Source organism: Protopterus annectens, chromosome 6.part0 (assembly GCF_019279795.1).
Source record: "Protopterus annectens isolate FY-2018-M chromosome 6.part0, PAN1.0, whole genome shotgun sequence".
NCBI classification, from domain to species: Eukaryota; Metazoa; Chordata; order Ceratodontiformes; family Protopteridae; genus Protopterus; species Protopterus annectens.
Genome location: NC_056737.1, coordinates 858,023,221 through 858,035,621, shown reverse-complemented (window position 1 = coordinate 858,035,621; position 12,401 = coordinate 858,023,221). Strand labels below are relative to the sequence as shown.

The 12,401-nt window shown below is 37.7% G+C and overlaps 1 protein-coding gene across 1 annotated transcript in view; it reads left to right on the top strand.

Annotated features, from left to right (window-relative positions):
• Positions 1–12,401, top strand: part of TRAF3 (TNF receptor associated factor 3) — a 793,845-nt gene that overhangs the window by 544,135 nt on the left and 237,309 nt on the right. Inside the window, exon 3 of the mRNA XM_044074528.1 lies at positions 11,901–11,952. Coding sequence (XP_043930463.1) covers positions 11,901–11,952 — 52 coding nt within the window. The remainder of the gene's footprint in view (positions 1–11,900; positions 11,953–12,401) is intronic.

Sequence of the window (12,401 nt, the reverse complement as noted above, 5' to 3'; positions counted from 1 at the left end):
TACCTTACTGTTTATTGATTTACTTAGTTTAAGCATTGTTAGCTTTTCATTTTCTTTTATTATGGATTTGTATTCATCTTTGATTTTTTTATTTGCTTGTGGCTGAGACTGTGATTGAAATGGGTCTATGATCAATCAACTATCCCAGTTAAAAAAAACGGTAACTATATACAGTTTATTAAATTAAGTAAATAAATAGATAAGCATTTCCAGCATGGTAGCATAGAGGTCTAAACCCACGATTATGACCCAGGTGATCCAAATTCAGTTAGGCTTTTTACCTGATGGTACTGGCAGGGAGGATGAACATGCGTATCCTGGAGGGGACCCATGCCTGATGTCTCTCTTATGTCTGCCAGAGCGATGAAGCATGGTTGGGGAAAGAAATATAGAGCAAATGTGGATTGCCCTATGGTCTCTGGGATGGGACACATGCTCAGGATGATCCCTTGTGGACTATTCAGCTTTATGAAACCTCAACACCAAGGGAGGTGATTAAAGCGTAACAGAAAAAACAGTTTGGTTGCAGTATATGATGATCCTCACTCCTCTTCTCTACTGGGTGCAGAGACATTTCATAGCCTCTGTGGCCATGTGGACATTTTTTTTTTCTTGGAAGGATGGGATCTAACAATCAAAAGGATATATTGGGTACCCCCTAATGCGGTGGCAGTGAAAAGATTGGGCCATAGAGGGGAGCCAAGGATATGAAGTCAGCAGTAAGTTGGACCAAAAGCAAGCAAAAAAAAGAATTAATTAAATAAGCAAAAATAATAAATATGCAAATTGCACAATATGTGCAGTCTGTTCATCAGATTATAACTTTATTTCTTAGTTACTTGCAAATACATGTTTCCAAAAGTTAATTTAGTTTTCCTGTTCTTAATTGTCACACACGCACACACACACACACACACACACACACACGTTATTCTTTGTGTTTTCCTAATAACTTAGTAATGATTTGGTCTGAAGTATTACTACCAGCTTCATTTGACTTGCTATATAATATAATTTAGTTACAATTCTTAGCACTAACTCTACGTTGTACATTTCATCTCCTCCTTGCATTGTGCTATTTCTGTGCCAGATTGATTACAGAGTGCATCTGTTCAATGTATTCAAAACATGCAAACTGTTCCTTTCCTTCCTGTTTCATCTTGAAAGCAGCACCACTCTGGTCTTAAGTAGTAGTCCCCTCAGCCTTCACTAATTACTAATGCTGCTACTGTGTACTTTGTGTCAGTTTTCAGTTAATTGCCTTCAGTCTGTTTATAATTGGCCTGACAGAATGTTGACTTAAAATGAGCAGGAGTAGGACAGGTGCTTGAAAATTAAGGTTGTGTTGCATGGGAGGAATACTTTTATCCCTGGCTGTGTTGCATGGGAGGAATACTTTTATCTCTGGCTGTGTTGCATGGGAGGAATACTTTTATCCCTGGATGTGTTGCATGGGAGGAATACTTTTATCCCTGGATATGTTGCATGGGAGGAATACTTTTATCCCTGGCTGTGTTGCATGGGAGGAATACTTTTATCCCTGGCTGTGTTGCATGACTAAAAGTATTTTCTTCCCAGGATCCCTCTGAGTTGAGATGAAGGAGGTGAAGTTTCTTGCATGAAATATGAGGGATGCCTCCCACAAAAACAGCAGTTGGGCAATGTTGTGCAAAAGCCATTCTGCAGTGATAATTTTACAGAAACAGCATTAGCACTGCAGTTCTCTTCTTTAAAATTAGCTATTCTTATCTAGTAATACAGTATACGACTTTAAATCATCACATTTAGCGTTTCTTCTCAGACCTATAATGTTTCTTCATAAAAATACATTACTCAGAGTTAGTAACTACTTTCTTCTGCGTGGAGACATGCGTGAATGGGCATACCTTCGTTGAAGGTTGTGCGTCAGGGCTGGTAACTCGGCACGTAAAAATAAACTACCAATCATTAGCGGACCGGAGTTCTGCTGTGGCGACCCCTAACCAGGAAAAGCTGAAATACACAAACAAATACACAAGTAACTACTTTGTGTAAAACATTTCCTTTGTAAAATACAGTATATTATATAAGAATTTGTTCATTCAGTCTCCATCTGTTCATTCATTGTTGTGAACCATTAATTTTATTACAAACATACTTTAGAAAAAGTGATACATGTGCTCTTGTTTAATGATCAGCAGATATGTTTGACTAGATGTTGTAAATTCAGTCTCAAGTTTATTAGTATATCTGATCCTAAACACATCGCTTTAAAATTCATAAAACATAAATAAATACACAATATCAAATAATAATGGAAAATTCTGCAGCAAATAACAGTAATAATAATAAATGCTAATAAAAGGGTTAGAATTAGAAAACTTATATTTGCTGTCCAGATAAGCCAAGCAAAAGAGGTAACACTTAAAATTCATTCCACAAAGTAATTCCTGGTTTAGCACATATGTCCCTCCTGAATAGGAGCAGCAAATAAATAATCCAACATGTCTTTGTTCTGCCCAGCTCTGGGCTACACGTATGTAAAGTGTATGGGCTAAAAACTGCCACACGAATTTAAGGCTCGTCTTAACATCCTCACAGATAAATAGTTTAGGAAGTACCTATGAACCTATGAGGTATCCATTATAGAGGCCTTACCTGTTTGAAATTATAGTTTCTGCATCATTTATGAAGATATATTTTTTAGACCAGAAGGATCTACTTACCTGTTTACAAAAATGCATCAAGTAAGCAGGTTAAATAAATAAGTGCATTATACATACACATGCATACTTATGTCAGTCATTGCTTCTTTATTAATATTTGGCTTTATTTTTGGTTCCTACTGCAGCTGTCCTACTTCTGTCATGCTCTAGGGCCCTTCTCACTCATCTTCTCCTTCTTATGTGATAGCCTTCTGACTGAACCCCTGCAAGAAGGGGAAGTCTGTAGTGTAAGATAAGTGGGAGTGGGCTGTAGAGAGAAGATCAGGGTTTCCTGGTATGGGGCCATCCTGATACCTACAGATCACTGTCCTGTCCAGTTCACAATGTTCATTACATGTCCACTTGTTTCTGAACCAGCACCATTGATCTTCATCAGTTACTGCTAGTACTTTAGCTGCAGCCCCACTTTTTCCCTTGGGATGGGCATGCTGGTATAAATACCAATCCATGCGTTACTTCCCCTCATCTGATTACTTGGGTATTAGAGTTACCTGAGTTGTAGTCAGGCCCCATTCCTCTGCGTCATATTCAGTATTCATTTTGTAATGTGGCATTTCTTTATCAGTCGCTGTTTCCCCCATTTGTTGTATACCTCTCTTTTTGCTAATCACTTCCACGATGTTACTAAATCTATGATTTACATATATTCATTCTCAAATTTCTTTTGAATTACATTCAGTCCTCATGGTGCTCCTTTCTTTTTGCTTTTGAGCACACTGTTCTCCCTTATTCCATTCTCAGTTTAAGGGTTTAAGTATATCACAGTGTACAATTCTGCAGGTCAGCTTAAGTAAGCACTGAGAACACATTTTTCTCATATTTTTGCCTAATACTGTTTCATCAACCCTTCTTCATAATCTGCTTGTACATATTTTTTACTTCTGTATACGTCTGACATATTTTTTCACCCAGCTTATGGGCACATACTAAAGTTAGGAAGCAATAGACACAGCACTAAGTGGTTGTACCTTCATGCCTTTTTATCACTCCTCATAAGTATCGGCCCCTTTTTTGACACACTTTGGTCTCAGCAATGCAGTCGGCTATTTGTAATCACTTTCTTAGTTTTATTAACAGCAAAATATGCGTGACATATAAAGCCAAAATTGTACCTTGATTTATCTATAAAATTAGGACTGTTAAGTTCCACTGGGATGCAGCTTGAGAGTTGTGTCTTCTGCTGTCCTTCAGCAATACAGAGAACAATGTAACTTCATATCAAACAATAAACATAAATTCTTCATTGACCAACAGAACAAACATAAGAAGAACCCTCAGATATTTTGGTGATATGATAAAGAACTGCTACATCCTAGGAGTAAAACTTAATCTTGTCTGGTACCTGATCTGTCGCCCCCTTAAATTACAAGCAAATTAGTTGAGCATTATCTAAATCTTGCTCACTCCACTATCCCGTCACTTAGCATTTGGCCCTATACCCTGCTCACTCCACTATCCCCTCAGATAGCATATGCCCCTATAACCCTGCTCACTCCACTGTCCGTTCAGATAGCATATCCCGCTATACCCTGCTGACACCACTACTTCCTCAGATAGCATATGCCCCTATACCCTGCTCACTCCGCTACCTCCTCAGATGGCATATGCCCCTATACCCTGCTCATTCCACTACCTCCTCAGATAGCATATGCCCCTATACCGTGCTCACTCCACTACCTCCTCAGATAGTATATGCCTCTATCCCCTTCCCATCTACTACTCTATTGCCTGTCTTCTATTTTTCACCTGTTCCCACAGCGTTATTTAGAAAGCTGTTGTCTGCATGTAAATTCAGATGTCCTGACTGGAATCACTGTTGCAGTATTTATAATGAATGGGTTATCACCGCTGATGTCTAGCTTGGATACCAAAGCTTTACCTTCCCAGGATCATACGTCCAAAGTGTGAGCATACCTTTCAGAAATCTTAGACTAGTATTCCTATTTAAGTCATAGTTTGCCTTGAGTCTCAGAATGTCCTTTTCTCCACACATTATGATACCCAGCCATGACACAACAGAGGGACACTCCACTACCTTCTTAGTTGTCAGAGGGTGTGTTTAAAATAAGCATAATGAAGGTGAACTTTGCTGTATGTTTTTGGACTTTTTCCAGAGCATTCCATACTGTCTGTCGCATCCCATTCTTATCTCTCATTTAGTTAAATTATTTTTTTTTACCCTAATATAGTAAACTGTTTTAAAAGTTACTTATCTCTGAACTCACACAGTCAGTATATTGAAATAATGCTGTATCTTATGGTCAACTTGCAGGTGTCAGTGTCCCCCAGGAATTGCCTTCTTATTATATTTGTTGACAGTATGCCATTACATTTTCCTTCTGACACTCTTTATATAATATACTGATGGCTCAACCTTCAGTTACAGACAGTATTCACTACTAAGCTGCAAGTCTGGCTGTCTGACTTGGTACTTGTGCTCATTTCCAAAGCTCTGCTCTTCTGTACAAACTCATTCAAACCAGTTGTACCTAGTAACCTGTTTATGCATTCCCCTTCCAGTACAGTAGTTGAGGTAGCTGTTAGTGTTAAAGTCCGCTTAAGTTTATGTAGGCCAGCATCTGAAGGTTGATATACACATAAACAAAGATTAAAAAAAGTGAAATTTGGTGTACTATTCAGGGTAAAATTGTACCTTACACACCTTTTCCATATTACCACAGCTCTCTGCCATCTGCAATGAAGTTTATGATATAGGAACAGTAACCTGCAACTTGCACAGCTATTCTGGCTATAGGAATCATGTAACAAGATTGCTAAGTTCAGTGGTAACTGTCTGAGCAGGACCCATGATTGCATATTGCTTAACCCTAACCAAAAGTCATTGTTTAAAGGGTATTAAAGACCTGAGATGTACATCCCTGGACTATATGAAGAGAGACATGATAAAGCTTTCAGGCTTTGTGTCCCAGGCAGGTATGAGCCAAGAATTGAGCATCATTTTCCCTTCTCCACGATACCACAATATAAACAGAATATATTGACTTGGCTTAGTTAATGATGTCATTCTAAGGGCGTCCAGTATTTGTCAGCTTTGGAGGATATGATCAACAGACCATGCTGCTTTTCCATGGATGGGTTACACCTATCCCCAGTGAGCTTTCACATATTGGTCAAAACATTACCCACTCCCTGCAGTGTCTTTTTTAGGCAATGCCAAACTGATAAACTTTACATAGTAAATTCTACACAAGGTAAACTAAAAGCATTACTGGTCAGTGCTAGGAGTCTGAACAAGAAACTCCCTTCCTTGGAAGCACTCTTCATGTGGAAGAATGTTAACGTCTGTACAGTTACTGAGACATGGATTAAAGTCACAGGTCACTCCAGTAGTACAAGGTCATATTGCTTTCCACACATTTGGACCATCTACTGCACAAGAAGGAACAAGGCGTGGGAGTGCATCAGTCTACATAAAAAGTAAGCACACTTCAAGATTAGTCAAACTATATGACAAAGTTGAGCTACTACATAATATGACAGAATAGTGTACACCCTCTCGTATAATGTCCTAAGTGGTCAGATCAGATCACAAAGTGATCACCCTTGAAATAAATATAAAACCCGATCTCCAAGCAAACCCCAGAACCTGTAAGAATTTTTCCAAAGCTACCTTCCTCCTATTAAGCAATGGCATTGCTAAATTCCAAGCCCCCCCCAACTTAAAACACTGTGGCCTGTGCATACAGGGTTTATGGAAACGTTGTATAAGCATGTAAATGACTGCATGGAAACAGCAGTACCAAGCCAAAATAGTTAGGGCAAACTCCAAAAAAAGACCCCTTGGCCAATTCCCAGAATAAATAGGTTGTACAACAAAAAAAAGAAAATCCTGTCCAAAAATAGAAAGGGCTATGCCCAAAAGACAAAAAGCTCTATCATCAGTCTCAGTGACTCACGGGACTACCAAAGATAACTTTGAGGCAAAGATAGCCTCTTAGTCTAAGGATAACCATAAAGCATTCTTCAAGCATGTATGCAACCTTAAAGGAACACCCATCAGTGTGATGAACTAATATTAAATGGAACTTCCTATACCATACGGGGGGGGGAGTAGCAAATTTGCTGACCAATAAATTTAGCTCCAGTTTCACTCCCCTGTCATCCCCACTTATCCCCCAGGAGATACCCTTTACCATTTCTCCCCCAGCTATCACTAAAGAACAGGTCCTCATTGCACCAGTGTGTCCTGATAATATCCCAGGATGCCTCCTAAATAGCTTGAAACATGCCCTTTCAGGCCCACTATAATCTAGTCAACCACAGCCTCCAGACAGGCTTTATCCCTAGGGAACAGAGGACTGCAACGGTCATCTCTCTACACAAAGGTGAATTATCAGGGAACTATGGACCCAAAGGTTTGACTAGTGTTATATGCAAGGCCATGGAAAGAATTATCATGGACCTGATGTACAAAGACATAGGAAAACTTCAGACACTGAACCCATCCCAGTTCGATTTCATCAGAGCCAGGTCATGGGTACTAAACATGGCAGACTTCTTCAGGAAGGTCACCAGAGCCATTGATGAGGCCAGAATGGTACACAATACCTACCTCAACCTGGCAAAGGCATTTGGTATAATACCTCACTTGGGTATTGTAGACAAACTCACAGATTTAGGCATAAATCCTTATGTCACCCAATGGATAGCGAAATGGCTCACAGATAGGATACATGAAGTTTGGTTGGGGGAATCCACCTTTGGCTGACCAAATTTGCTGACAACTGCAAGCTGAGTACAATTACTGAATCCTCAAAGATATAGCTATCTTCCAGGAGGGTCTGACACAGACAAATACCTGATGCCAGAACCATGGCCTAAAACTTGATGCTAAAATGCATAATTATACCCTTTGGGAAGATAACCACCCCCACAAATTGCAATATTAATGACTCTTCCCTATAATTAGACCCAGTGGTAAGGGATTTGGGAACTCAGGTTAACAGTAACCTGAACTTTGATCACCATGTGTACATGGTAGTGAGAAAAGTCTTTCACTTGGAGCAACTTATTAGTAAAGGAATGGGATCCAGATCTAAGGTATCATAATACCACTATAGTCAGCTCTCATTAGACCAGTAATCAAGTACAGTGCATTCTCTGGCATGTACTTGACCAGGTATTTGCAGCAAGAGCAATCACAGTGGTTCTTCACCAAAAGAATACAGGGTGTAAATAATGTATCCTCTGCAGACCACCTCAAAGCCCTATTCCTGTACTTTGTCCTATAGGAGGCAAGAAAAGGGGGCAATGAAATGTGAATGTTTAAAAAGGGTAAAGGAAGAGGAAAAAGTAGTACTGCAACAGCTTTCATAATGTCTCTGTACATATTCTATGTAGACTCAGTGTCTAGAATATAGATTTACAAAGAATGTACAGCTAGAGGCTGTAGGTTGAATGCAGAGTGGATATGTTAAGTTAATGAAGTGTAATATATTAGTCTCTAAATCCTTTAATACTTTAAGTGGAAATAGTTTTCATTTGTTCTTATGCAGCCCGTGTCATACAAGATGGACATGTTCAGGGTGATAGTGACAGTTGGTGGCCTTTAGGATGTGCCTGTTTTGTTAGTTCTTGTAGCTGTTGATTTCCACAGTCTAATCAGTTTTGCATTTTTCTTACGTTTTTTTTTTTTGCTTGCTTGTTTTTAGTTTATAGGTATCATTGTAATACAGCAGTGTGGGGGGCAATAGACAGGGAACTTTTCCACGTTGTGGATGTAATCAGTGCTCATATATGATGGCAACTGATAAATTTATACATCCAGACACTAAGATGACATATTAGTTTAAGCACTATGCTGATTGTAAAACTAGAGACATAGTATATTTAGCAAGTTGTCAGAAATGTTATTGCTTCTACATAGGTAAAACATGGGTAAAACTAATAGAACATTGAGAGAGAGGGTAAGAGAGAAGAGGGTAATAGAACACATTTATGCAATAAACTGTGAAGATGAAACCAATGCACTAGCTGAACATGTTTTAAATAATGGGATGGATCATAAATTTAAATTTATGGTCATAGAAATGATTTTAAAAAGTAGTAGATTAGGTAATATTAAAAACTTTACTGAGCAGGAAGAAAATAGGTGGATTATTCGCATGCAGTCAGATAAAGGGAAAGGTCTAAATGATAGGACAACAATAAAGCCATTTCTGAGTAATAGACCATTGAAACATAAACCATGATACTATACCTTACATATATTTTTAAAGTGTTTTAAAGTTTAGAAATATGTCTTTATTTATTAATATACATATATTAGTATATTTATTATAATATAATATGAATTCATTTATTTATTATATGATTCCTATTTTTATATATTTTTTGACAATATATTTTTTGATAATATATTTGATTTTGATATTTATATAGGTATTTAATATATGCCATAATGAATAATGATTGCGTTCAATATATAAATATATGTATTACAAATGGGCATTATTTAATAATTAATGTTTCTTTTGTTACATTATGAATTAATTTATGAATGCTTTATTTATATTAGTTTCTTGCTTTATTCATTTTTAGTATGTCACCATTTGATTAATACATTGTTTTTAATATAATATACTTATGAATGTTTAATGTGTTTAGAAAGAGATGATTTAGGTAAGCGTTTTTAATATTGACATTTGCAAATGGTCAGTATTTCTTTAAGGCAATTTTTTGGTGCCAACTTTAGATATTTAAATGTTGGTACTATGAGAGATAACCATTTGTCTGATGAAGGGTTTGTTATAACCCGAAAGCACTTACAAGAAGCTTCTGTTTTATTTTTATGGTGTAATAAAGTGTTTAAAGGTATCGTATTGTGGTGGTGTTTGGAAACTTTGCTATAAAGTATCGTATTGATGGTGATATAAAATATCGTATTTGCTGTGGTGGTGTTTGGAAATTCAGTTATAAAGCATCGCATTTGCCGTGGTGGTGTCTGGAAGTTTTGTTACGGGAGAATTTTGTTATTTCTGCTGGACAATTTCAATCTACTGCTGCCTCTCTGCTTGTTTGTTTAATGTCAAATATGGTTTGACTTGTAGAAAAATAATTCTGTGATAAAAAATCAACATGAAATTAGGTGAATTATACTGAACAAAAATATTCCTAACAGAATGTACAATAACTACTGTAAAGTCATACTTGCCTCTCTCTCTATTAAAATCATTCTGTTTATCTCGTAGTCCCTGCAACATAAACTTCAGCAGGCCCACAACGGAATTTCAAGAGCTGATGCAGGCTAATATGGCAACGTGCCTTGCTTTCAATCATTACATTATCACAGTAATACCAAAGTATCTGTACCAGTGGAATAGTCTTCCAGTACATGTCGAGCAAAACAGCATCCTTGCTACCTTCAGGGTAAGCGTGATAAGAGCCTTAGGGACACAGGTGGACAGTGGTCTCACCTTCGATAACCACATCGCCACAACAGTCAGGAAATCCTTCTATGTGGCACAGCTCATCACTAAGGGCTTTTCATCTAGAAAAAAAGGAGGTCATTGTCCCACTGTACTCATCCTTCATTAGACCCATTATAGAATACAAAACCCTGTTTGGTATGCACCTCTCAAAGACATCTGCAACACCTGGAAAGGCTGCAGAAATCCCTCACTAAAAGAATCCCAGGCATAAAGCAGACGCCCTATGCTGACTGTCTAAAAAAACTCCACCTATACTCTGTCACATATCGTCTGCTCAGAGGCGATCTCTGCTTAACATACAAGGCCATGTCAAACCCAGAGCTGTTGGGACCTGCTACTCTTAAAAAAATCCCAGTCCCACAGAGACACACACTCCAGGAATCTAAACCTTGTCATCACAATGAACAAAACATGTTTGAGGGATAGGTTCCTGATCCAGAGACTCCCCAGACGCTGAAATAGACTGCCCGTACATGTCAAGCAGAGCGCCTCTTTGGCCCTCTTCAAAAGGAACCTTGATGACTGGATGGGAGATAGGAAATTTACCCCGGGGATCACATCAGTTGCCGTGCTAGACAGGGGTCCAGGGAAGTAAATACTGTGGGAAGAAATAGCCAGAGAATTGTTATGGCTAGGCTTGTACAGGCCCTAGGGCCGATAGTCTAATACCAACCTATGAACCTATAAGCCTACATAATTTGATAGGCAGCCTCAGATTCTCCCCTGGTCTGTTTTGTCTCGCCTTCATTGAGTCTGGAGGGAAGTTATAAGTAAGATTTATTGGTTAAACTTGCAATGGTCTGGAGGCCAGTTGCCCTAGTACTTTCCTGTATAGTCATAAACCTACTTAACTGAATGTAAACAGTATACCTGACTATGTCCCTGTGACAGACAAGGTAATATGAGCAGTCAGTGTAACTTTTGTCCACTCCTAAACCATGTAGAGAATAAGATGACTCTGTTAAGTAACTTACAAGTTTTAATGGACATCATTCAGAAGTAGAAAGAAGGGTCAGAAAAGAGCGAAGGGAAAGGAGACTGTCAGGGTTGTTGTTGAGGGAGGTTAGAGGCGCAATGAGAGACATGACAGAAGAATTGCCACAGAATCATCTTACTTTGTTTGGAGGTACTCAGTATTATCTTTTCATACCTATCAGTTTACTTACCAGGCTGAAACTTATTTATTTATTTTATTTAACATTTGTTTACCAGGAAAATCCGACGGCAATGAGCCAGTTTTCAGTGGAGGCCCAGGGAGAAACATTCCAGACGAATGTCTTTGCAACTTCTCCTAGGTTATCCCCAAAATTGAAAATATCTGCCTAGTTGTATCATAGCTAAGACTAAATAAAATACTTGATAGTTGTTCACTAGTTATCGTACTTTTTTGGCAGTTTTGCTTATTGCTTACAGAAAGTACCTTGATTTTTTGGCATTCTTGCTTACAGAAAGTACCTTGATTTTGAAACATGTTTTAAATATTTCCTTACTGCAGTCCAAAATATGTTACATGTTTAAGTTGCCTTGTTTTATTTTATGAGTTAATTTTACTTTAATAGTGTCCTAATGTGATGAAGGTCCTACAGTATATATAATTTTTAATGTGGCCCATTATTCAATCTGTTGATTTGCAAAAACTTGATCTTGATAAGTAGTACAAATAAGAGTGAGAGAGACAGCAATGTTTTACAACATACAACTTCTAGTATGTCAACTTTGTTTTATTTTGTCTTTATTCCTCAAGCTCTCCTAACCCACTTTGTACAGCATGTAAAGATGTCATCCACATGGGCAAGGTAAATTATTTTATTTCACATTTGTTTGTTTTGGGACATTTTTTTACTAAAATGGCTTATTTCAGAAATATATCTAATCTATCTCAGCATTACACTTAAGTGATTAATTTCTGATATTAAAAGGTAATTATAGAAGAGATGCTTGATCAGGCATGCATACATATATTCAGCTGCTGTATTTAATTGCACTGGAAGCTGAAACATTGCACTGAAAAGTACAATAGAAGTTTTGATGTAAAGCTGAACCTGTACTGCTAACATTTCCTGACTAAAGGTCCATAATCTTTTTTTTGGCTTCTCAATATTCGCAATTGTGAATACCCCTATGTTACCAACTTAGTAGTTTATCAACATTGGTTGTCCGTGTTCATTCTCTCTGCTTGCAATTTTTTCATTTTAAAGATAAAATACATGAGACTTGTACAACTTATATTTAAAATGATGAAATA